The 26,052-nt window shown below is 41.4% G+C and overlaps 1 protein-coding gene and 1 long non-coding RNA gene across 3 annotated transcripts in view; one reads left to right on the top strand and one right to left on the bottom strand.

The window, feature by feature from the left end:
• Positions 1-670: 670 nt before the first annotated feature.
• snx10b (sorting nexin 10b) lies at positions 671-25,788 on the bottom strand. 2 transcript variants are annotated; one of them, XM_073024428.1, is made up of 6 exons: positions 25,640-25,788; positions 24,675-24,711; positions 20,141-20,227; positions 16,529-16,602; positions 13,748-13,846; positions 671-3,424 (listed from the first exon to the last, which is right to left on the bottom strand). In XM_073024428.1, the coding sequence occupies exons 1-6, from the start codon at positions 25,669-25,671 to the stop codon at positions 3,250-3,252; spliced, it is 504 nt and encodes a 167-aa protein (XP_072880529.1). In that variant the 5' UTR covers positions 25,672-25,788; the 3' UTR covers positions 671-3,249. The 2 variants fall into 2 exon arrangements, with proteins under 2 accessions (XP_072880529.1, XP_072880528.1); XM_073024427.1 differs by having other exon boundaries at positions 16,529-16,629; positions 25,640-25,686.
• The window catches only part of LOC140713845 (uncharacterized), a 34,616-nt gene continuing 33,587 nt past the window's right edge, over positions 25,024-26,052 (top strand). The window contains exon 1 of the long non-coding RNA XR_012095748.1: positions 25,024-25,682. This is a non-coding gene — a long non-coding RNA (uncharacterized lncRNA). The remainder of the gene's footprint in view (positions 25,683-26,052) is intronic.

The following is a 26,052-nucleotide window of genomic DNA, read 5'->3' as shown; positions in this document are numbered from 1 at the left end:
CCCAATTAAGTTGTCAAACAAAGTATGGTGCCAGTGTCCTTTAATTAGTCTAGACAATCCAGGAAGACTCTCAAAACCACCTAGTACCATATGGCCAAGAAGAACAGACTTCTGTTGACAAATTAAGTGTTAATGGTCTACTACAGTGCTAATTGAGTAGAATAAGTTCAGTGTGCATAACCCACATGAAGTTACACATTCGTTTTCTCCAGCTATTAAACAGGAACATTTGTGAACAAGCTATGATTTTCCACATATTTTGTCCCACAATTCCACCAGTTCACTCTCAAGAAATCAAACTGTATCTGCTGTAGTACGGCATAATTATAACTCGGGGCAAAGTTCAGAGTCCAATTCCCACTGCAGCCTGCAAGGAGCTTGTACATTCTCCCCGTGACTGCGTGTGTTTCCTCAAAGTGTTCCGGTTTCCTCGCACATTCCAAAGGCATACCCGTTGGTAGGTTACTTGGTCACCGTAACTTGTCCTGTGATTATGCTGGGATTAAATTGGGAGATTCCCGGTTGGCGCAGCTCGAAGGGCTGGAAGGGCCTACTCCACACTGTATCAATAAATAAATAGAATTCCTGCAATTCACTTTACTCACACCATCAAAAATTATCACTGAGCAATCCCGCAGTATTTGTGAATCAGAGTTCATCACCAATAATGTGCATTTGATTCATTTATTATAAAGTGTAGTATTGCACAGTTCCATAAACATTGATATTAAAGGACAACAGTTTTGTTCTGAACGAGGTGCAGCATCCCAGACATCTAGTACAGTTCCGGCACTTATTCATTCTCCCATTTACGGCAAAACTAACCCTGTTGGAACAGAGTTCTCACACCGCAGCAGGCTACATAATAATTAACAACTATATATTCAAAAAATACCAAATCCCAATACCAAAGAGTCTAATAATGATATAATTATACACTTTAATAAGGTGTTCCCCTTAGTAATGAGAGACCTCAATTTCAGTTTATTAAAAAATGAAAAACTGTAAATACTGAACAGGTCAGGATACATATGAAGAGCATTTCAGAGCCAGTTTACTGCAATATGGAGGATTCAAAATCGCAATATAAACTGGGTAGTAACAGTTTTCCCCTCGAACATGTCAATTTCCTTCAGGATGCGAAAGAAAACCAAAGTACCCCGTCCCCTGGGCAATTAAAGAATTGGAAAGCTATGGCTTCATAAATGAAAATTCATAAACCACAAGTTAGCTTTAAGATACACAATCAAAAGACAGGAAAAAATAAAATGTAGTATAACATTTTGGGCACAACATAACCTAAAATAAGAAATTACTGGGTTTTTTTAAATTAAAACTAATTTGTGATACAACTTTCTCCACTCGGTAAAGATAAACTCCCTGCTGTGACAAGGTTCCAATAGTGGTGCTCACTCAATTGTTATCTCAGCCAAATGCCCACTTTCACATGAAGCATGGAAACCAGTTATTTATTTTGTTGGTTTTTGTCCGATGGGTAATTAGAACAATGCAAACACACATGCACTTCAAGCAAGATAGTAATAAGCAGCAAGGCCAATATTCCTTTACCTAGAGATGCTACCATCCTAGTCAGGACAAAAACTGAATTATGATGTGACCGTAGGGTAGGGGTTCCCAACCTTTTTTTATACCACGGACCCCCCTATATTAACCAAGGGGTCTGTGGACCCAGGTTAGGAGCCCCTGCCTAGGATACTTAGCAACTCGATGGCCAAAACAAATTTTGCAAGAAGCAAGGGATTGCTTTCAGAACAGAGCCAAACCAGGTAATCCCAACTAAAGTTCCTCATAAACAGTTAAATACAACATTGCTCTGATCACTAAATCAAACGGTCAATTTTCCACCTTGTCAAGTACAATGCCAATTTAATCTTCAGGATAAAATTCAACAGAAGTGCAGTAAACCAACAGTGCCCTAATTAATGCTGTAACACTAAATGATTTTAAAAAAAGCTTGGATTTCAAAAAAATATAAATTGCTTCAATGGAGCAGAAAAGCAACACCAGGAAGAATGCTACATTTATTTCTCCTCCACAGTGAATTTTGCTATCTTAATCATATACAGCACAAAATCATGGACTGAAAGCAATAGTTTGCATAGCAAATAAGTTATTAAATCAAGACACTGAATGATTAATTTCCATAAATTAATCCGTGAGTGATTTATGATTGACTGAATGGCATTGCCCATGTGCAACAACAATATTTTCGTCCAACAGCCCTTGTATTAAAAACCAACCATAGGAACTTTGGGATTGCCATTAATAGAATGTTGAATACAAACTCACACCTCACATATGGTGCAGTTAACTAACTCATGTTTGAGCTCTGTTCAGAGAAAAATTGGGTATGAAGATATCATGTGTGTGTATATATGTATACACACACAGACACCACACACACACACACGTGTACATATGAAAATATTTTCTGTATTTTAGGATTTCAGTTACACTCAGATTTCTCTCTAATTCATTACAGTCATTTATTTTTGGTGCTTTCTACGACTAAACCTGTCCTGCAAAATAAAAAGACGACCAAATTTCTTTTCTTCCCTCTTCATTTCAGAACTGCAATTTTAAAAAGTACAATTCGCTCAGACTTCACTATCTGCACACAGAAAAAAAACCAGTGCATCAGGCTACAAGCTTCCACAAATTTCTTTTGCAAATGAGGTCTATTTGGATGATTTAGATTTGGAGAACAACAGTCTAGACTGCAGATTTGGAACACATGCCCCAAACAGAAAATGAGCCACAAAAAAAAAACAGATCCTTGCAATTTTCATCTTTTACGACTTCACATTGTTGTCACTACTGCCAGTTCCAAGCCCCGAGGATGAAGTGCTGATGAAAATAAAATAATAAAGAGGAAATTGGTCTCTACAACACAGTTAAAGCCTGAGTAACAGAGGAGAACCTTAATTATCTCCAGTCTCAGAGAGACAGGAAATTTGGTCTTTTAATTAGGTGTTTGCAGTAGAGTCTGATATTTTTTGCTAGATAATTTAAAAGGAAATAACCCAAGTCTAACAAAATGAAATTCAGATAATCAGAATACAGATAATTGAATTTTCACTGCATTCATTAACTGTGTGTAGGTGTGAGCAGCTTTCTATGACGAGCTGCCACAGCTCTATAACAATGAGGTCAATTAACAATGCTTCTGTTGAAAAATGCAGTTGGATTAAAAACCTTTCAACTTAAATCTAAATAGACATTTGCTCTCTATGCTTCTTCTGCAGGGAACCTTCGGTTGGATGACGCGTGCTTATGAACGGCATCGGTAACCGTGTAGTCAGTCTGGCCCGAGACACAGGCCTCAATCTCCGTGGTGCTGAGCTGCGTCTGCAGGAAGAGATGTAATCTACTGTCCGAAAGGAGGATGTTGCTCTGTAACACTCTGTTTAAAAACAAGAAAGGATCATGTCAAATGCTTTATTTAAATATACAAAATGGACAACAGATAAGCTACTATGTGAAAAAAATATACAATGGGGAGGGGGAACAGAAACTGATAATATGTTTAAGTAGGTAGGGGTGGATTTAAAAAGAAGCTATACAGTAGCGTATTTAAACAGCGTTTCCTCACAGTTCATCAGTTAAAGCAGCAAGTGACTGAAACAGGAAGACACTGAGGAGCCTTGTACTCAAGAAATGAGTAATTGAGACAACACCACAGGAGAGAGTCCATGCCAATAAACCTCACAGTCACTGGTTCATTTACAACGTCAGATGTCTGTGTGTTACTGAATTCTGGAAGAAGATGTTGCAGAGAAAAGGGGCAGCTTTAGCTCACCAACATTTTAAAAACAAACAAGGGAAGAAACTAAGGATTTAAGAAGAGGTTGGCTGTTCTCACTCAGCAAGGAGCATTTCTAAGCACAAAGTAAATTTATTATCGAAGTGTGTATACGTCACCACATACTACCCTGAAATTTATTTTCTTGCACGCATTCACAGTAGAACAAATAAATATAATAGAATAATGATACATTACAAGGACTGGCAAGCAACCAATGTGTAAAAGACAAGCTGTGCAAATAAGTACGTAAATAATATTGAGAACATGAAGTGTAGACTCTGAAAGTGAGTCCATAGGCTGTGGAATCAGTTCAGAGGTGAGCTGAGTGAAGTTATCCACTCCGGTTCAGGAGCCTGATGGTTGTAGGGCAATAACTGTTCCTGAACCTGGTTGCGTGGGACCTGACGTACCTCTCCCAATGGGAACAGCAAGAAGAAAGTGCAGCCTGGATGGTGAGAGTCTGCGGTGATGATGATGATACAGCCCAGTCCATCACAGGTAAAGCCCTCCCTACCGCTGAGCACATTTACAAGGAACCTGTCGCAAGAGAGCAGCATCCATCATCATGGAGCCCCATCATTCAGGCCATGCTCTCTCCTTACTGCTGCCATCAGGAGGGAGGTACCAGAGCCTCAGGACCCACACCACCAGGTTCTGGAATAGTTATTACCCTTCAACCACTGGGCTCCTGAACCAGAGGGGACAAGTTCACTCACCCCAACATTGAACTATTCCCACAAACTATGGACTCACTTTCAAGAACTCTTCTTCACACTTTCTTGATATTCATTGCTTAATTATTATTACTTTGTTTTGTTTCCTTTCATATTTGCACAGTTTGTCGTCTTTTGCACATCGGTTGTTTGTCCAACTTGTGTGCAGTTTGGATTTCTTGGTATTTACTGTCAATGCCCGCAAGGAAATGAGTCCTACAGTTGCATATTGTGACAGATGTGTACTTTAACAATAAATTTACTTTAAACTTTCGATGAAACTACTTTTCCAAAAAAATGAGTGCACAAATTATTTACTTCCTTACAGAATAGATTGCCATTTCCCAAAGTCCTTCACCAATTTACAATCAAATACAAACAGACTAGATGGACCAAAAGGCCTGTTTTTGTGCTGTAGTGTTTCATGACAATGTTAGAGCAATCATTTCCCCCACTCTGTTTTTTAATTCCCACCCCTAACCCTTTCTACTCAAGGGGAGGTCAATAGGGTCTTGATTAGTTAGGGTGTCAAAGATCACAGGTTGAAGGCAAGAGAATGGGGCTGAGAGGGAAAATAAATCAGCCATGATAAAATGGTACAGCAGTCTCGATGGGCTGAATGGACTAGTTCTACTCTTACATCTTATGGTCTCTCTCCTCTCCCCCCCTTTTCAAAATAAGGGTTGCATTTCTAAACGCAATGGAATACATCTTCTCAGAACAAATGAGAATTTAGCCCAAACTATAGGAACATCATGAACAAATTTTCTGACTTCTTGTACAACATCCTGCAAGTCCAATTCAAACTGAAGTTTAATCAATCATTGGACAATAGCGGTCTTGGAACAGTTAAATTAGATGAACTGAAATTGGGCTTTAGCAAAATCATAGAGTACTTCAATATTAAGCACAGCAACATTTTTTCATTGCTGTTCATCATGAAAGTTTTAGTGTCAGAGTTACAGGTAAGTATTTTAGTTAAAGGGTACCTATAGACCAGTAAATACACTGAGAGCTGCCTTGGATGCTGTGACCCACAGTATTTGGCAAGAATCTGCCCTGTATTGACTGCTAATTAGAGCCAGTACATTTTATCCCTCCCCCCACCATTTATTTTTCAAAAATAAATGTATTGAGGGCACTTCATGATTATCAGAAAAGGCTGCAGAGGTTTGTAAAATCAGCCAGTTCCATCATGGGTACTAGCCTCCCCACCACTGAGGGCATCTTCAAAAGGCAATGCCCTCGAAGAGGAGACATCCATCAGGAAGGACCCTCATCATCCAAGACACGTCCTCTTCTCAGAGAGGAGATACAGGAGGTTAGAAACACACACTCAACGTTTAAGGGTCTCGGCCCGAAACGTCGACAGCGCTTCTCCCTATAGATGCTGCCTGGCCTGCTGTGTTCCACCAGCATTTTGTGTCTGTTGTTGTCTCAACGTTTAAGGATCAGCTTTATCCCCTCCACCACCCAATTTCTGAATGAACAATGAACCCATGAATGCTTCCTCACTATATTTGCTTTCTTTTGCACTACTTATTTATCTTTTTTTTTTTAAAAAAGTTATAATTTATGGTATATTTTATGTCCTGCATTGTACTGCTGCCACAAAACAACAAATTTCACGACATATGTCAGTGATAATAAACCTGATTCTGAATTAGCCAGGGAAGTCATATTTAGAACATATAGGCAGCCTTTGGACTAATATTGGCCTTGCACTAGATAGTTTAAACTGGTACAAATTTTCCAAAATTACAGTTAAAGCATTGGAGAATACAGCAGAATTGTAGATGCCTGCATGCAAGGAAGTGCAAACTGCAAATTTCATGAGAGCAGGTCAGCTGTACAAACACACAGACTTTTAAATGCTTTGAAGCTTGATCCAGAAGAAACAAAATTATCTATTCCTTAACATTAATGTATGTTACGTATAGGGCGTCAATTAATAGTCGCAGAACAGCACAGCCAGGAGCAACCATTTGGCCTGTCTGGTAACAACTTCTGATTTAGAAAACATTATATACTTTAATGTTAACATATTTTACCCTCTTTTGCTCCTATGTTAAGCTTTTATTAAATATTTTTGCAACACCACCATCTCCTTCATTGAATCAGCAGATCTGTCCAATGGTTCTTGCATGCTGCCACTTGAAATTTCTTATTGGATTATTACAGAGAGAGCTTTCATTTTATTCCTTTGGGTTTACATCATACATGATATATATTTCATATTAGCTCTTGGTCCTGATGTCCACATATTCACAGGTACTCTATATAACCCCATTATTTAGAACAATAGAAGTTATCCATTATATAAAAAGAGATTAGTTTTATCTGTCACATGTACGTCACAACATACAGTGAAACGCGTCATTGCGTTAACAGCCAACACGGCCCAAGGATGTGTAGGGGCAGCCTGCAAGTGCCCCCGTGCTTCTAGAGCCAACATAGCATAGCCACAACTTACTAGCCCTAACCCGTACGTGGGAGGAAACATACGTGGCCATGGTGAGAATGTACAAACTCATTACAGACATCAGTAGGTATTAACCCCTGATCAGTGTAAAGCCTTACACTACCGTGCAGTCTTATTGAACTACATATAACTACATTTATTGAACAATAGAAATAAAAAGAAAAATATTTGATATAGCTATACTAAGCATAAATTAGTTCACATCTGAACTGCTGGGCAGCATCTTGGGCATTGCCCCTCAGAGGGACCATATTTGCCATGGGAGGAATACACCAGAAAGATATTAGGGCTCCAAGCATTAGATTTTGAAATATTACATAAACCGATCTTGTGTCATCTGGGATGAACATAGTTACGGATGATTTAATTAAGGCTTTCAGGTTTCTGGAAAAGAAATGACAGGTGCCGATATAGAAAACCCTTTATTAATGGCAGAGGATCTACAATATTCTTAAAACACAATCTTCAGGACGACAGTTCAGTATGAAATTCTCTCCTACAACAACTAGTAATTGAAACATTAGTTCAGATAATATTATTGCCTGGCCAAAAGATAGTTAAGGGATAACGAGCAAAGCCAGAAGCGTAAGGATAGAATACAGGATCAACTACAGTCTGATCTCACTGAATGGTGGTGCAGGCTTGAGGGTTTGGTTGACCTATTCTTGACCTTGTGTTCTAAACGAAGATTGAAGTGATATTTAGCCATTATCCAGAGAGTAATTCAAGGCTCGTACTTTAGGCCAGAGCTCAATGGCATTAAGAGGGAACATGCCGGAGAATTTCCGAGCTGTTAGATAGCGCCACTCGGAGGCCAAACGAAAAGAGTCAAACCTGCAGTAACAAGGTTCAGATGACACTCCCGAGTATCCTCAGCAAAAGTGCATACTGTGGAGTGCCGAGAGACTAAGTGGAGTGTTAATGCTGAGGGCTCAAGAGATATTCCGAATTTTGCATGTGAATATTAAATATGCCACATATTAAAAATGTTCATCCGAACTGGGAAAGTTTAAAAGATGTTTTAGACTTTGAACTTGGAAGACTTCACGTCCCCTCCCGTGAACAGTAGTAGGTTAGCTTTATTTGTCACATGGACAGTGAAATGCACCATTTGCTTCAGATCAAGTCCGTGAGGATTGTACCGGAGCAAACCAAAAGTGCCCACAACTTACTAACCCTACCCTACGCCTTTGGAATGTGAGAGGAAAACCCACACAGTCATGAGGAGAAGGTACAATCTCCTTACAGACAACAGAACTGAAGCTGCTGGTGCTGTAATAGTTAACCACCAACTTGTAAGTAACCGTGCTGCCCATCCATTGGTAGGATAAAGTAACGCACACAAACTGCTGGAGGAGCTTAGCAGAACAGGCATCATCTATGGAGATGAATAAACAGTCGGTATTTCGGGCCGAGACCCTTCTTCATGACTGGAAAAAGAAGGGGAAGGACATCAGAATAAAAAGGTCACTGGTAGACGCAGCTGGTCCATTGCACGTGGCTGAAGCTGTCACCCACTTAGAAGGATGTAAAGAACTGAAGCGCAGAGGAGATCCACCAAGATGTCACTTCTGGTACAACATTCTAGTTGTGAGACATAGAAACATAGGAAATAGGTGCAGGAGTAGGCCCTTCGGCCCTTCGAGCCTGCACCGCCATTCAGTATGATCACGTCTGATCATCCATCTCAGAACCCTGTACCTGCTTTCTCTCCATACCCCCTGATCCCTTTAGTCACAAGGGCCATATCTAACTCCCTCTTAAATATAGCCAATGAACCGGCCTCAACTATTTCCTGTGGCAGAGAATTCCACAGATTCACCACTCTCTGTGTGAAGAAGTTTTTCCTCATCTCGGTCCTAAAAGGCTTCCCCTTTATCCTTAAACTGTGACCCCTCGTTCTGGAAACTGGCTAGGATGGGTTTTTTTTCCCTTTTCTAAGAGCTTAAGGCCACCTGACAGAGGCATATAAAATTATGAGGGGCATCAATAAGGAAAAAACTAGGAAAATTTCCCCATAGCAGATGAATCTATCACTCGAGGGAATCGGTTTGTGGTAAGGAGTCACATGTGTTGGATTTGAGGAAGAGTTGTCTCACCCAGAGACTAGTTGTACCTGAATTGCCAAGCACTGGCAAAAGGAATTAGTTGCGAATGGGTGGCCTAAAGAAATCCCTCCTCAATATTGCCTTTGTCACCACCCTACCCTGCTCACCATAGCTCTCTGTGAATTACCTGGTGCTAATGTAGCAGACACATGCTTGCTAAAGACTCAGAACCGTTAAACCTTGTTAAAAGATAACTTCAATGATAGCAAGGATAGTATAAGGATCATGACCAGTTTAAACTCACCATTGTTTGATCAGATGTCAAACTAACCAGTAACATCTGCAGATTCTGGGCCAGGTAAAGATTAACTTTATTTGTCAAACATACAATGAAATGCAACCTTTATGTCCAATCAAAGCAGTGCTGGGGGCAGCCTGCACGTGTTGTCTTGCTTCCAGCGCTAACGTAGCATACCCACTACTGACTAATTCCAACCCTAACCCCAAGTCTTGGCAGTGTGGCAGGAAATGGAATACACAGTCACGGGAAGAACGTACAAACTTCTTCCGCGCAGTGGCAGGCATCGAACCCTGGCCAGTGATTGCTGGCACTGTAAAGCCATGTGCTAACCACTACATTACTGTCCTATAAAATTTATTTTGTTCCACCCCCCTCTCCCCCCAGGGGAATTTCATTCCCGGTACCAATCAAGTTGAGGTTCCTTTATTAAAACTGCACATGGAACTTGATACCAGAGCAACATATTAACTGCTGAGCATCGAATAAAACTTCATAAATTTTCAGTATTTCTGGCCCCAGCATAAATTATTTATTAGCAGGGGTTTCCAATGTGGGGTCCCACGGACACCTTGCTAAATTGGTCCATGGCTTAAAAAAGGTTGGGAACTCCTATACTAAATCTTCATCAGACACAGCAGGCATCTCAGGCGACAATTCTAAGGTAACATTTTTCCCTCCCGCCCAAAAATAAAACAGATTTCATCAATACAATCTATCAAGATGGAGCTGACCATTAGCAGACTGGGCTCGCAATGTTGTTCACTAAGACCGACATCGCCGATGTCCGAGCATGTTAAATCACAAGAGATCCTCCGACCGGCAGGAAACTACCTTTAGAGTGAAAGGCACAGGAGATTCAGCAGATGTTGGAATACCAGAGCAACACACACAAAAGGCTGGAGGAAGTCTGCAAGTCAGGCAGCATCTATTAAGAAGAATGAACATTCTACGTTTCGAGCTAAGACCCTCATGAGGACTAATCTGCCGAGCTGCTCCAGCATTTTGTGCGTTAGAATTAAAGACCCGTGAATGCATTGTTCTATGAAAAGATCAAAACGTTATAACTGCACATGTAACCACATGTCTAACTTTCATTTTTGAGCAGTTTGTTGCGATTACTAAAATTACCTCGGAACATAATACAAGGGGGGAAAGGGTCGATGTACAAAAAGCCTAACTTAATTACAGCGTTCACCAGCGACGGGTCAAAGCAATTCCTCCTTATTTACTGCAGTACAAACCTGCAACCACAAGATGGCAGTGGACATTCAAAAAAAAAAGGCATAGAAAACTAGTAGGGCTGAGCCAAGTATAACTTCCTGTCAATCGAGGTTTTGACGTCCTTTTTTAAACAAAACAGGATTTCCTGGTTATGCTCTTGGCAAACTAAATAATTTCATGTTATCAACCATATTCAAGGGATATATTCCTTAAAAGTCCAATCCCTTAATCGGGTCAGTATCAAAATATAATGCCCATGTTAACTTCTTGGACTGGTTTCTTCCCACCCAGGCAGTTAATCTGATCATTCTAGTTAGCCTAGACACTGCACTGCACTCTAAACAACTGCTATGATGCTGTTTACATTGTAAATACGTGCTGATATTTAATGCAAATTTTATTCCATATCTATACTTTAACCTCTAAATTTATTTGCATACACGGTAATTCTTTATTCTATAAAATCTATGACTCTGTTTCATTTTACACCAACACACCCCAGCATATTCTTAATACATGTAAATGCACACTCAGTAGCCACTTTATTAGTTCCAGGAGTGGAGCCCGGTGGGTCTTCTGTCACTGTAGCCCCTCCACTTCGAGGTTCAGTATTTGGGCGTTCAGAGATGCTCCTCTGCACACCACTGTTGTAACGTGTGGTTACTCGAGTTACTGTCGCCGCCCTGTCAGCTTGAACCAGTCTGACCACTCTCATCAACAAGGCCGTTTCGTCCACTGAACTGCTGCTCACTGGATTTTTTTTTTGTTTTGTTTTTCCCGCCATTCGCTTGTAAACTCTAGAGACTGTTGTGTGTGAAACTCCCAGGTCAACAGCAGTTTCTGAGATACTCAAACCACCCCACCTGGCAGCAATAATCATTCCACAATCAAAATCACTCAGATCACAGCTCTTCCCCATTCTGACGTCTGGCCTGAACAACTGAACCTCTTGACCATATCTGCATGCGTTTATGCATTGAGTTGCTGCCAAACGATTGGCTGATAAGATATTTGCAATAATGAGGGTGTATCTAATAAAGTGGCCACTTAGTGTATATGACAAATAAAGTTTATCCTTGATCCTAGTGTTGTTGTGAACTCAAACCATATGTAAGAAACTAATCTGCAAATACAGTGGATTCTGATTAACTGGTCCATCAGTTAATGGTGCAGGAGACTGTTGCCGAGCAGTTTCTAACTAGCATCAGTTGCATGCACTTGCGTAGCCATTAGACACTACACTGTTCTTAGCGCAATTAGTTTTTAAATATCGTCAGTTGCATGTGTTTACGTTCGAAAACTTGATAGTTGGCAAGAAAGTAAGCAGCAAGATCATTTTGAACTGTTTCACTCACTGCGGTTTACAGCATTCAGGATTGGAGATACCAGAAATGGCCGGGAGCGAAAATGAAATGATTCCACTACTTAGAAATTAGAAGTTAGAAATTACAAAAAGGTATCTAAAATCATCTTGAATGTTACAATGAAATAGTAGATTTGGAGGATGCAATCACCTACAACATCGTATGAAGGCAGTCCATTATCCATTCTGATTTTGTTCAGCTACAATCAAAAGAACGCAGAGGATTAATTCCTCTGTCAATATCTATTAGGAACCAATAGACAGTTTTATAGTACTGTAGAGGTATTGGTGGTGTTCTAATTTGTTCTGTATTTCATTTAAATACATAAATTGTCACTCAGTTAAACAGTAGTTTGTCTTTTTTTTCTTCTTTCAATGATTTCCTTGAAACTCTAATTTCCTCTAATTGGGAAAGCCACTTAATTGAGCCAATATATACAGGTCCCAATATGTCACAATTAACCGGAATCTACTGTATTCTTCTCCAAGAGGATCACAACATTGCTGTAGGGTTTGGAGGCTTGCGTGCCTCAATGACCCAAAGAGCTACAATATGTTGGCTGCAGTCAGGGTTTTATGCTTTGGCTCTTGGTAGGGTCACCCAGGCCAAACAGGTCAAAGGGTAGAGGCCAGACTGAGAGTGACCCACAGGTCCTCCAGGATCAGCTCAGGGCCAACAACCCTGACAGGTCAAAAAAATGAAAAAATTGTTACAAAAACAGCAATGAAAATTTTTTCTTTATCTGAGTGCAACGGTATTCCTGAGTCTCCACCGGGATGGCATGGCTGACAGTAGTGAAAACCAAGAGGGAGCTACTGGCACGATGAAGGAAGCCCTGAACACTGCCAAGACTCAGAACAAAATTGTCTTTTGACAGGCATGGATGACCTTCATTGCTGCCTTAAATGCCAGCGACACAACAGGCAGTGGGTACTGCGTCTTAATAACTATTTTCAGTTCTACCGTTTGTGTGCTGCTGTTTTTAAGGAGCTGCATTTGGTTGAAAGGCAAAAGAACAGCAACTTTCCTGGAAAAGTAAGGGTGCAATTGACCAGACCAGCTCTTCAGGATGAAGTACTTCAGTTAAAATTTATTTATTTATTGGGATTCAGCACGGAATAGGCCCTTTCAGTCCTTCGACCTGCGCTGCCCAGCAAAGCCCCGATTTAATCCAAGCCTAATCGCGGGAAAATTTACAATGACCAATTAACCTAGCAACTGGTACATAGAGTCGTAGAGAAGTACAGCACAGAAACGGACCATTCAAACAGCCTACTCCCATCGACCCGTACCGGGACCATAGCCCTCCATATTCCTAGTGTCCACGTACCGATCCAAACTCCTCTTAAATGTTGAAATCAAGCCTGCACGGACCACTTGCACTGGCAGTTCATTCCACACTCCCACGACCCTGAGTGAAGAAGTTTCCCCTCAAACATCTCACTTTTCACCCTTAAGCAGTGATCTCTGGCTGAAGTCCCACCCAACCTCAGTGGAAAAAGGCTGCTAGAATTTACCCTATCTATACCCCTTATAATTTTGTATACCTCCTTGCACAAAGCCATGCTGACTATCCTTAATCAGTCCATGTCTATCAAAATACTTATATATCCGGTTCCTTAGAATACCTTCAATAACTTTCCCACAACTGATGTCAGAGTCACGGGCTTGTAATATGAAATTGGCCTCCGTAACATAGCTTAGAGTTGGCCTTAATCAATAATCACAGGGAAGTCCAGTCATCACAATTCACACCTGGGAGTTGATAACTGAAAAATTCAGTTGTACGTACTTTTCTAGAAATTCCTGAAGTCCTTGTCGACGCTGCTCCACAAGCTGGTTGTTACTGCCACTAAAAAAGGGGATCTTCGGAGGAATCTCTGGTAAACTTCTGCAAGGAAAATGATATTTGGGTTTTCAGTGTTCACACTAGCTGGCCTTCAACAGTCAACCAACAGACATTGCAAATTCTTTTTTATCCTCCGTGAACAAGCAGTGATAAAAACGCAAAGGTTTTTCAAAAATGTCAAAGACATGCAGCCAACGTTGTCGTACAAGTCTGACCGGGAACCAATTGTCATCATTATCTTTATCGCTATGTGCCATGTCATCTAACGTGGGCGATCACGTCTTTACATGACTGTGATTGTTCTTGGCTAATTTTTCTACAGAAGTGTTTGCCTTCTTCTGGGTAGCGTCTTTACAAGATGGGTGACTCCCGGCCATTCTCAATGCTCTTCAGAGATTGTCTACCTGGCGTCGGTGATCGCATAACCAGGACTTGTGATCTGCACCGGCTGTTCATACAACCATCCACCGCCTGCTCCCACGGCTTCACATGACCCTGATCGGGGCGGGGGGTGGGGGGCACTAAGCAGGTGCTACACCTTGCCAAAGAATGACCTGGGGGGCAACAGTGCCTCACACCTCCTTTGGTAGAGGTGCATCTTCACCCCACCACCCAAACCAATTACATGTGTTACAAAACCAGGACAAAGCAGGAATTCATAACATATAAATTCATAAATCAATTTAAAGTGACATTTAAAAAAAATATTGCAGAAATTAACATGGTTTGTGCTTCAACAATGTGATTTCTGATGAGAGTTCTTTTCACTCCTGGTCACCCCTGTGACAAAATGCCAGGCAGGGCAAGCGAAACAGCGCACATAGAGTAAAACTGAGCGGAAAGAACCCACCGTAGTTGTTTTTCTTGTGATTGCAAGACCCCGTTGGACGTAAGTGGTGTGGAATGCTGCGAGTCTGGTTCACTGGTTTATTGGTGGACGTCAGGGGCGGATTGCGAAGGAGCAGTGTGGTCTCAGTCATAGCGAGGACAAGGCCCTCCGGCCACGGTGTTGCCTGTTTATACCCACCCAGGAGGGAGGCGGTGGGGCTCCATCATTGTGCTGGAGTGGCGCGTCACAGTGTCCAGGGTGGAGCCCAGTGTTCGCTCAGAAGACGACACGCCATACTGTATTCGACTGCAGGCTGCTGCAACATTCATGGACTCGGGGCTTTTTCTGTGCGACGGATTTTGCCGATATCTAACGTGTGCTACGCGCCTCATGCTGGGTGTGACTCTCAGTACTGTGTTCTGCACCTTGTAAAACAACGCTGCTTCGTTTAGCTTTATCCATGGGCATCGTGTACGGCTGAATGACATCTGAACTTGAACAAATATATACAGCGCACGCAAGCTGCCCGTGGTAGTTCAAGCGAGAGTCTTTATGAGAGGTGGAGCGAGTGAGGGGAGCGACACACACAGAATGCTGGAGGAACTCAGCGGGTCAGACAGCATCTACGGAGAGGAGTAAACAGTCGATGTTTCAGGCCGAGACCCGTCACAGAATCCAGAAAAAGGGGGTGAGGGGAGGGGAAAGAGTACAAGCTGGCAGGTGATAGGCGAAACCAGAGGAGAGGGAAGGTGGGATGGAGAAAGAAGCTGGGAGGCGTTAGGTGGAAGAAATAAAGGGCTGAAGAAGGATTCCGATCGGAGAGGAAAGTGGACCATGGAAGAAAAGGGAGGAGGAAGGGAATCAGAGGGAGGTGAAGAAGGGGAAAGAGGGGAGTCAGAATGGGAAATGGAAAAAGGAAGGGGGAGGGGCAAAGCGGGAAACCTTGAGAAACAAGCACAAAACCTGGAGGAACTCAACAAGTCAGGCAGCATCTATGGAGAAAGATGACGGTCGATAGTTTGGGCTGAGACCCTACATCAGGACAAGAAGACAGCAGAAGCTGGAATAAAAAGGTGGGGGGGGGGGGAGGGAGAGGAGGATGAGCTTGCAGGTTTTAGGTGAATCCAGGTGATGGTGGGGAGTGGGTAGGTCAGGAGGAGGTAGTGGTGTGAGAAGGTGATAGGTTAACCCAGGTGAAAGGCAAAGCATTGTGAGGGTTGGGAAACAAGAGAAAGAGAGATGATTTTATCAGGAGCAACACACACACAACGTTGGAGGAACTCAGCAGGTCAGGCAGCATCTATGGAGGGAAAGGTTGAGAGGAGGGGAGGAACATGAGCTGATGGATGTTAGGTGAGGGAGGAAAAGGTAGATACATTGGGGAACAGGAAGGGTGGCGTGAGGAACTGGAGGGTGATCGGTGAGGGAGAAGGGAGAAGTGGTATGAGGAACTGGAAGGTGACAGGTGGAAGAGGCAAAGGGTTGGTGTGGTGAACTACATATACCTGTCTGGACACGCCCCCCTGCTGACTGCTCCTGTGGCTCCTCCCACAGACCCCGGTATAAAGGCGATGGGAGGCACCGCTCCTCCCTCAGTCTCCAGGATGTTGTGTGGTGGTCGCTTGCTGCTTGTGCTTTCTTCCAGCCAATAAAAGCCTACCTTAACTCACATATCCAAGAGTTATTGATGGTGCATCAGCTGGGCAGGATGGAATCTACTGAGAGGATGGTGGACCATGCAACAAAAAGGGAATGGAGGTGAGGAAATCAGAGGAAGGAAGGTGAAGGTGGTGGGCAGTGGAGAAGGGCAAAGAGTAGGGGTGTGGGAAGTGGACAGGGTTTTAAAACCAAAGTAGACCTGGATTGACTTCAGATAAGAAAAAATAAGTACTTACATCAACACTGCATTGTCTTGTAGTCGTTGCCTAAGCCAAGCAAATTCCTTATAACGTCTTCTGACACAGGATGTCTTCTTTGTAAAACACATACTATTAGTCTATTAAAAAAGGGAAAAGTGACTTCACTGGGACAATCAAACCAAAGGTTTATCCCCTGGACTGACTTTTCAGTTACAATTTTAATACACAGAAAACCATAGCCAATGGCTCAACGTTTCGTCGAGAATAAACAGAACTGGCATTTTAAATAACTCTAAAACTTTTCAGTTTTAGTTCAACAGTTCAAAACCTATTTATTTAAGCTTGTTTTTAACTAACTTCTTTTATTTTCATGTTTATTTTTAGTTTCTGACTTTATTTTCATGCTTGTAATTTTATCCCATTGTAAAGCACTTTGAAGTAACCATATAACCATATAACAATCACAGCACGGAAACAGGCCAGTCTGGCCCTCCTAGTCCGTGCCGAACTCTTAATCTCACCTAGTCCCACCTACCCGCACTCAGCCCATAACCCTCCACTCCTTTCCTGTCCATATACCTATCCAATTTTACCTTAAATGACACAACTGAACTGGCCTCTACTACTTCTACAGGAAGCTCATTCCACACAGCTATCACTCTCTGAGTAAAGAAATACCCCCTCGTGTTTCCCTTAAACTTTTGCCCTCTAACTCTCAAATCATGTCCTCTCATTTGAATCTCCCCTACTCTCAATGGAAACAGCCTATTCACGTCAACTCTATCTATCCCTCTCAAAATTTTAAATACCTCGATCAAATCCCCCCTCAACCTTCTACGCTCCAATGAATAGAGACCTAACTTGTTCAACCTTTCTCTGTAACTTAAGTGCTGAAACCCAGGTAACATCCTAGTAAATCGTCTCTGCACTCTCTCTAATTTATTGATATCTTTCCTACAATTCGGTGACCAGAACTGTACACAATATTCCAAATTTGGTCTTACCAATGCCTTGTACAATTTTAACATTACATCCCAACTTCTGTACTCAATGCTCTGATTTATAAAGGCCAGCATTTCAAAAGCCTTCTTCACCACCCTATCTACATGAGACTCCACCTTCAGGGAACTATGCACTGTTATTCCTAGATCTCTCTGTTCCACTGCATTCCTCAATGCCCTACCATTTACCCTGTATGTTCTATTTGGATTATTCCTGCCAAAATGTAGAACCTCACACTTCTCAGCATTAAACTCCATCTGCCAATGTTCAGCCCATTCTTCTAACCGGCATAAATCTCCCTGCAAGCTTTGAAAACCCACCTCATTATCCACAACACCTCCTACCTTAGTATCATCGGCATACTTACTAATCCAATTTACCACCCCATCATCCAGATCATTTATGTATATTACAAACAACATTGGGCCCAAAACAGATCCCTGAGGCACCCCGCTAGTCACCGGCCTCCATCCCGATAAACAATTATCCACCACTACTCTCTGGCATCTCCCATCTAGCCACTGTTGAATCCATTTTATTACTCCAGCATTAATACCTAACGACTGAACCTTCTTAACTAACCTTCCATGTGGAACTTTATCAAAGGCCTTGCTGAAGTCCATATAGACTACATCCACTGCCTTACCCTCGTCAACATTCCTCGTAACTTCTTCAAAAAATTCAATAAGGTTTGTCAAACATGACCTTCCACGCACAAATCCATGCTGGCTACTCCTAATCAGATCCTGTCTATCCAGATAATTATAAATACTATCTCTAAGAATACTTTCCATTAATTTACCCACCACTGATGTCAAACTGACAGGTCTATAATTGCCAGGCTTACTTCTAGAACCCTTTTTAAACAATGGAACCACATGAGCAATACGCCAATCCTCCGGCACAATCCCCATTTCTAATGACATCTGAAAGATCTCCATCAGAGCTCTTGCTATCTCTACACAAACTTCCCTCAAGGTCCTGGGGTATATCCTGTCAGGACCCGGAGATTTATCCACTTTTAAATTTCTTAAAAGCGCCAGTACTTCCACCTCTTTAATTGTCATAGGTTCCATAACTTCCTTACTTGTTTCCCACACCTTACCCAATTCAATATCCTTCTCCTTAGTGAATACCGAAGAGAAGAAATCGTTCAAAATCTCTCCCATCTCCCTCGGCTCCACACATAGCTGACCACCCTGATTCTCTAAGGGACCAATTTTATCCCTCACTATCCTCTTGCTTTTAATATAACTGTAGAAACCTTTCAGATTTACTTCCACCTTATTTGCCAAACCAAACTCGTATCTTCTTTTAGCTTTTCTAATCTCTTTAAGATTCCTTTTACATTCTTTATATTCCTCGAGCAATTCCTTTACTCCATGCTGCCTATATCTATATTATTTTTTTACTATTATAACAGGAGGTTCACATGTGCCTGAGAACAGACCTTTTTAAGCTGTAGTATATACATCTAAGCTGCAAGCCCAAGAACAATAATTGTGTAATTGACGACAAGGGGAAAATCATGCTTATGAGTATAAAATGGTATACAGCACTTCCTTATTCAACCAGGATAAAACCTCAGAAACTAAAGTGAGCAGCAAATGGGCACACAACAGAGAGGACAAAGATCTCCTAAACTGACATGTGCTGCTCTCATAAAAAAACAGAATACATGATTTTATCTTACTGTACTCCTAATGTAATTGTAAACTTTTTTTAAAAAAAACTATATTAACAAATTCTCATTGACCAGTGGGAGGTTACTGACCAAAGTTGGAGCAAGTAGTTTTGGAAACAGTGCACTGTGTAAACAACCATTCAAAAATCAAATTCAGTTGCTTAGAAAGCATTTATACTAGCAGCTTATAACAGTGTGATCCAGAACCTTAGACAACAAAGAGGAACGGAAGATTGTATCTGTCAGGATGTGGAAAAAAGTTCAGAACTCCCAAAAACAGCTAACAGATAATCTGATACTTGTAAAAAAAAAATCCAAAACACTACCCCAGTGCAATCTCCAATGACTGGTGCTTTTACAATCCATTGGAAGTCATATTTTCTAATGGGAATTTGCAGGAACATGCTTATTCATTTACTGAATACAGCATGGAATAGGTCCTTCCAGCCCTTTGAACACACCCTGCCCAGCAATCTCCCAGTTTCATCCTGGCCTAATCACGGGACAATTTAGAATGAGCAATTACCCTACTGACTTGCGTGTCTTTGGACCGTTGGAGGAAACCAGAGCATCCGGAGGAAATTCACGAGGTCACAGGTACAAACTCCCTACAGGCAGGCACACTTAACTCTAAAGTAGCTTAATGTGTAGGTGGTAGAGGTAGGTCTTGTTTTTACACGGAGAGTGCTAGGGGCATGGAACACGCTGCCAAGGGTGGTGGTTGAGGCAGATACATTAGGGACATTTAAGAGACTCTTAGATAGATACAAAGATGATGATCAAATGGAGGATTATACAGGAGGGAAGGGTTAAATTGATCTGAGTGAGAGTAACATCATGGGCCAAACAGCCTGTACTATGTTGAAGTGTTCTAGGCAATCATAATACTTAGTACACAAAGTTAGAAATGCTTCAAATTTAGTTTCCTTAGTAGCCAAGAGTTATTTAATAAACATACTTACATGAACACAGATTTCATAATCTACGAAGGACTGCCAGGAATCTTCCTTCTGGACTCTCGGGTCGCGTACCCACACAGTGATGAATTCCTGATTTGGCATATTGAAGAAGGTCATTGGAATGAGCACTTCACACCAAGAGACAAAAGCTCTATCGCGGTGCTTTTATACAGAACGTGATGCAATTTCCCAGAAATTAGACACGTTGAGTCATAGGACAAGTTGGACTCATCCCAATGATCAAACTTACAGAACCCTTTAATATATCGGTAGAATGGTCAGATAGAACAAAGAACATTAGAGCACAGTACAGACTCTTCAGCCTCAATGCTGTTCCAAAGTTTTAATCTACTCCAAGATCAACCTAACTTTTCCCTCCTCAATTTTTCTATCATCCATGCGCCATATCTAAGAATTTCTTAAAAGCCCCTAGTGCATGTGCCTCTACCACCAGCTGTGGCACTTCATTCCACGCACCAACCACTCTCTGCATTAAAAAAAAACACTTACCCCTGACATGCCCCTTCCCCCCCATACTTTCTTCCAATCACCTTAAAATTATGCCCCTCCCCCATATTAGCTGTTTCCACCCTGGGAAACAGTCTCCAAGTTATCTATTCGATCTATGCCTCTTATTTTATACACCTCTGTCAAGTTGCCCCTCAACCTCATTCACTCCAACAAGAAAAACCTTAGCTCCCTCAATCTATCCTCCTAAGACATGCTCTCTAACCCAGGCAGCATCCTGGTAAATCTCTGCCACCCCGTCCGTCCAGTGCTGAACAGGAACAACCGGAACAGAAAACAATATAAACACCGTTCACTGTGAAAAATGGGTGCAGGTTATAATGACGCAATAGCTGTGATAATGTGCTGGTAACCAAGATGATATGTTTTCAAATCCTTGCCTGCTCTCCATCTCCCTCTGGTGCTCCCCTCCTCCTTTCTTTCTCCTGAGGCCTCCTGTCCCATGATCCTTTCCCTTCTCCAGCTGTGTATCACCTTTGCCAATCAACTTTCCAGCTCTTAGCTTCATCCCTCCCCCTCCTGGCTTCTCCTATAATTTCGGATCTCCCCCTCCTAACTTTCAAATCTCTTACTATCTCTTTTTTCAGTTAGTCCTGACGAAGGGTCTCGCCCCGAAACATCAACTGTATTTCTTCCTATAGATGCTGCCTGGCCTGCTACGTTCCACCAGCATTCTGCGTGCGTTGCTTGTTTTCAAATCTCATTGGGAAGCTAAACTCTATAAATCTGGTAATTCACGGATGAGGCTCCACTCTCCTGTACGGTCTACGGTTCACACAAAGCCCTCAGGGTTATGATAATCAGACAATAAGCCACAGCCTTGCCATGGTCACCACAAAATAAAAACAAAAATTGGAAGTAAATTCTGCTGCGATGCCAGTCTTCATTCAGGGGATAAATTAATGAAAATAAAAATTAAACGAACAGCAAGAAGAAAACGTTGAGGATACAAAAAAAAAATCAGAGATAAAATTGGACAGACCAGCAACACACTCGGAGAAGTATATTGTTAACATTTCAGCTCCCCTTGTTCATCAGATCTGATGATGTCCGATTCTCTGGGTATTAGTGTGTTAACCAAAAAGCCAAATGGATTAAAAGGACCACTGAAGCAAGCTCAGTGAAATTCAGAGCAATGTTAGAAGGCATCTTTAGGGTGCTGCTCTTCTCATCTGTACTTCTTCCTCAGCTGCCTTAATGTAGCTCCACCAGCTGTCAATCCCTGTCTCAGCTACCAATCCGCCAGATTACTCAGTGACACATTCATCTCACTGTCAAATTTCCAGTCGGTCTGGTGATCTGTTGTGAAACACTTCCATGTGCTGAACCATCGAGCTGAAACAGGTGATGCTAAAATGGAAATGACTATCGCTTTGATGGACTAAATGAGAATCATTTATTTTCACCATTCCCTCTATGCTGTGTGGGTGCTCAGCCACGTGGTAACTGAAATGCTCCCACTCACAAATAGCCCTTGGTTATCATGCAGCTGGATTTTAAAAAAATATAATGTTGAAATTACGCTAATATGTTTGAAATCTATATTAATACAACTATGAAATATCCTGTAATTGTTTGTTAATGAAAATAATTCATAAATTGTCTAAATAATAAACATACAACCTTTACTTTGAAACATTTTAGAGTTTCAATGTATTTACATTGTTAGTGTTTCAAGTTACAACACTTACAAATTGTAACAATAAACACAGAATGGAAGTCAGTATCTCATTGTCAATGCATTTGTAATCACTTCGATAATAAATTCCCTGATGGTTAGTTAAGAGTATAGCAAACTTTTGACCTTGTTGCAAATGCAATCAATTTTGCATTTGGAAAAGAGAATGTTATATGTTATAATGTTATAGTGTGATATTTTGGTTAACACACTAATACCCAGAGAATCGGACATCATCAGATCTGACAAAAAAAAAAATCACTCATTATGAACTACGACAGAAGTGTTGCCTCAAGCATATCGCAGCAATACTGCGATTTCAGATTCGTCATTTCTGAGAAGGTCATTTGCTGATATGTTGAACTACGTGCTTAGAAACAAAGAATTTGCAAAACTCTCAATTCCTGTTCACATTTCAAACTTCCAGTGCTGACTGTGAGTGTGGATTCAGTCTTACAAATTCACTCAAGTGTAAGTACGGCAATAGACTAGAGGCAAAACATCTGGATGATCTGAGGATCAAGACGCATCTTTCCTCTAGATGCAAAATTAATCTCGACAGTGTTTACAGACCATGGATTTGCAATAAAGAGATGAGTAAAAAGTGAAATATTTTCTTTGTACTGTATTTCATTACACTCAATTAATAAATAAAATCAGAAGTATGTGATGATTTTCATAGCATTCATATCACAAAAAAACACATTTGAAGTTCCACACAGTTTTCAGGCCATGTAAAAATTTCCTGCTCAGGGTAATGATTGGTCTGCACAGCTGTAAAAGAAATACGAGAGGGACTGTTGCTCCTCTGAATTAAAGTAAATGCCTAAAAGCCTCAATTTTTAAAGAGAATACGGGGGGTGGGGGCTGATTTCAAGGTGATTTGAGGGAAGGTTAGAGGGTACGTCACAGGTAAGTGCTTTTTCAAAAAAAATAGTGGTGTGTAGAATGCCCTGCCAAGGGGTGGGAGGAGTTGGTGTTAGAGGCAAATATATTAGGCTCATTTAAACTCACAGATAGCCACACTGATGATACACACAAAAAAAAAGGAGGGAAGGGTTAGATTGATTAATAGGTCAGCACAACAACATGTACTGAAGAGCCTGTAATGGTCCACTGTGATGTGCTGTAATGGTCTAACTGGCCTGCAGTTTCTTGCTTTATTTCCTCCCCTTCTTGAATAAAGGATCTACACTTGCTGTACTTCTATCTACTAGAACCTTTCTCAATATCAACTACTTTCCTGTACCATTGAAGTACAGGAAGATATGGAAACCCCATCAGCCTACAGCACCAACAACTTCTCAGTACCATCTCCATGGTGATTGTATCACCCCCCCCCACCTCTTTCTTGCTCTGTCCCCAATGCCCAAGTTCAACCCTCTCACTACCAATTGCTGATTTACAACCAAATTCATAGATGTTACTTCCTGCCTCTGTAGTGAAAACAGGTGTAAATTATACGTTTAACTCATCAGCCTTCTCAATTTCACTACCAATTCCCCATCTGATTTTACTTTCACTTTGTAAACTTTGTTGTTAAATATTAAAGTACTACTTAAATAATATTATGAAATGGCCCCAGCCCTTTAGGCCTGACATGGTGGTATGTGAGCAGCTTCAAGGAAGTTCTGACGGTGATTAACAAACTTGGCAAGAAACATATTAAACTACATTCAACGCTAGTAAAATTTCCATGCACAAGTCAGGACTATGGTCTTCATAACTATATCCCCCCTCCCCCCACACACATCCAGTTAGACTTGCATAGATGAATAAAAATCAAGGTTAGCCTTAAAAGCATCTTTGAAAATTTCCTCGGTCATCATCAGTAGTTCTGTCCCAATCAGCAGTATATTCGATACTCATTCTATTGTGCTTTTGACAGCTACAATGAAGGGGAGGAGACCTTGAGAAGTGTGATTATCAACAGAAATATTCAAATAGCTCCACTGATATGAAGAGCCAATTGGGATGTGGCCAAGTCATACTGTTAAATGTTGCCATTACATAAACTCACACTGTTGCCAATGTCCCTTGTGTATGAGTGTGGGCAGTGTGTTTACAAGACTCGTGTCACGTTGGATTTTAAACTCACTAGACTAACATGCCACATAGAGGATCGCTAGGTGCAACTTTTGTCTGGATAGTGGGGCACTCAAGGCCAAAACGCATCTTGCTTGTAAACTCATCACATGGTGATATACATAATTTGTGTGGCTTCCTATCATTGAACACATATCTGCAGAGCATTAAAACTCCACAGCCCTGGAAGGATCTCAAAAATTACTTAAGTGTGGTAAAAATATGATTTATAGTTACATTTCTTACCTTTCTTTCATTCATCTTGTTTTCCTCTAGTTGAAGTCTAGACAAGAAATTTATACAGATTAGCTACATTTTTGAGATACAAAAATCCACACAACATGTACAGAACATGATAAGATTAGATAAATTACTACCCCTTAACCATCAGGCTCCTGAACCACTGTGGATAACTTCACTCATTTCAACACCGGACTAATCTGAGCACAACCTTTGGACTCATTTTCAAGGACTCTATGCATCGTGTTCTCAGTATTATTTACTCTATTTTTCTGTATTGCACAATTTGTCTTTTTTTTTGGTACATTGGTTGTTTGTCAGTCTCTGCATGCAGTTTTTCACTGATTCTATTACACTTCTTTGCTCTGTTGTGAATGCCCGCGAGAAATGTTGACCATTAAGCTGCACAATCTGGGACTGAATACACCAGTCCGCAGCTGGATCCTGGGCTTTCTTACCAATTGCACCCAGACAGTCGGACTAGGCAAGTACACAGCAACAGGTTCCCTGAGTGATCACCACTGGTCCATATCCCTGGTTATCGCTCACTCTGAGTGTGGGTTCCCCAGGCGTCTGTAGCTCGCCCCTTCTTAGAAGCTTGGTTCTCAGCAGAAGACCATTAACAAGCATGAAGAACTGGATGCAACTTACGAACCTATGTGTCAGTGGCATTGGGGCCGATGGATGAGCCACGGACACCTGATTAAACAACACTCACAACAATTAATAACCAGAGTTATGGGCCAGCGGAGATCATCAGCTACCCGGTTGGCCGGAACGCAGCAGAGACTAGCAGCCTGCACGACAGCCAACCCATCAGAACAACGAATCAGGCCAATATAAACGCGAGCACGTGACAGAAACAATGCTCAGTTGCGCACTGATGATGTCACCTCGACTGACAACGAAACGTTTGCGAACTAACCTCCAGACTTGGTGAACAAAGAGTGGATAATGTCTTTGATGAGTACCTGACATTGGCAAGCACCAAGAGGAAGAGCATAGGTGACAATGGTGAGTTTAAAAGGGCTATCAATCCTGATGAAAGGTCTGGGACCAAAACATTGACTGTTTATTCCCTTCTACAGATGCTGCCTGACTTGCTGAATTCCTCCAACACTTTATGTGTGTTGCTGAAGTGGGTTAAGTTCATAATCTAGGGAATGTCCTTATCGCGGAGATGGCAGTGTTGGTGTTGTCGTCACCGATTAAATGAACTCAGACAACTTGTTTGCATTTCTCAATCTCTGTGCATTTATTTGTGCACAAGGGGAACAGTTCAAATCCCATCACCAACACGTTCTGAAATTTTAGTTAACATTATCAATATTTTAAACAGATATTGATCCAAAAGAGATTCTGAATCCCATTATCTTTGTATTTA

Source organism: Hemitrygon akajei, chromosome 20 (assembly GCF_048418815.1).
Source record: "Hemitrygon akajei chromosome 20, sHemAka1.3, whole genome shotgun sequence".
Lineage (NCBI taxonomy): Eukaryota > Metazoa > Chordata > Chondrichthyes > Myliobatiformes > Dasyatidae > Hemitrygon > Hemitrygon akajei.
Note: the sequence above shows the minus strand (reverse complement) of the source record. Positions and strands in the feature narration are given on the sequence as shown.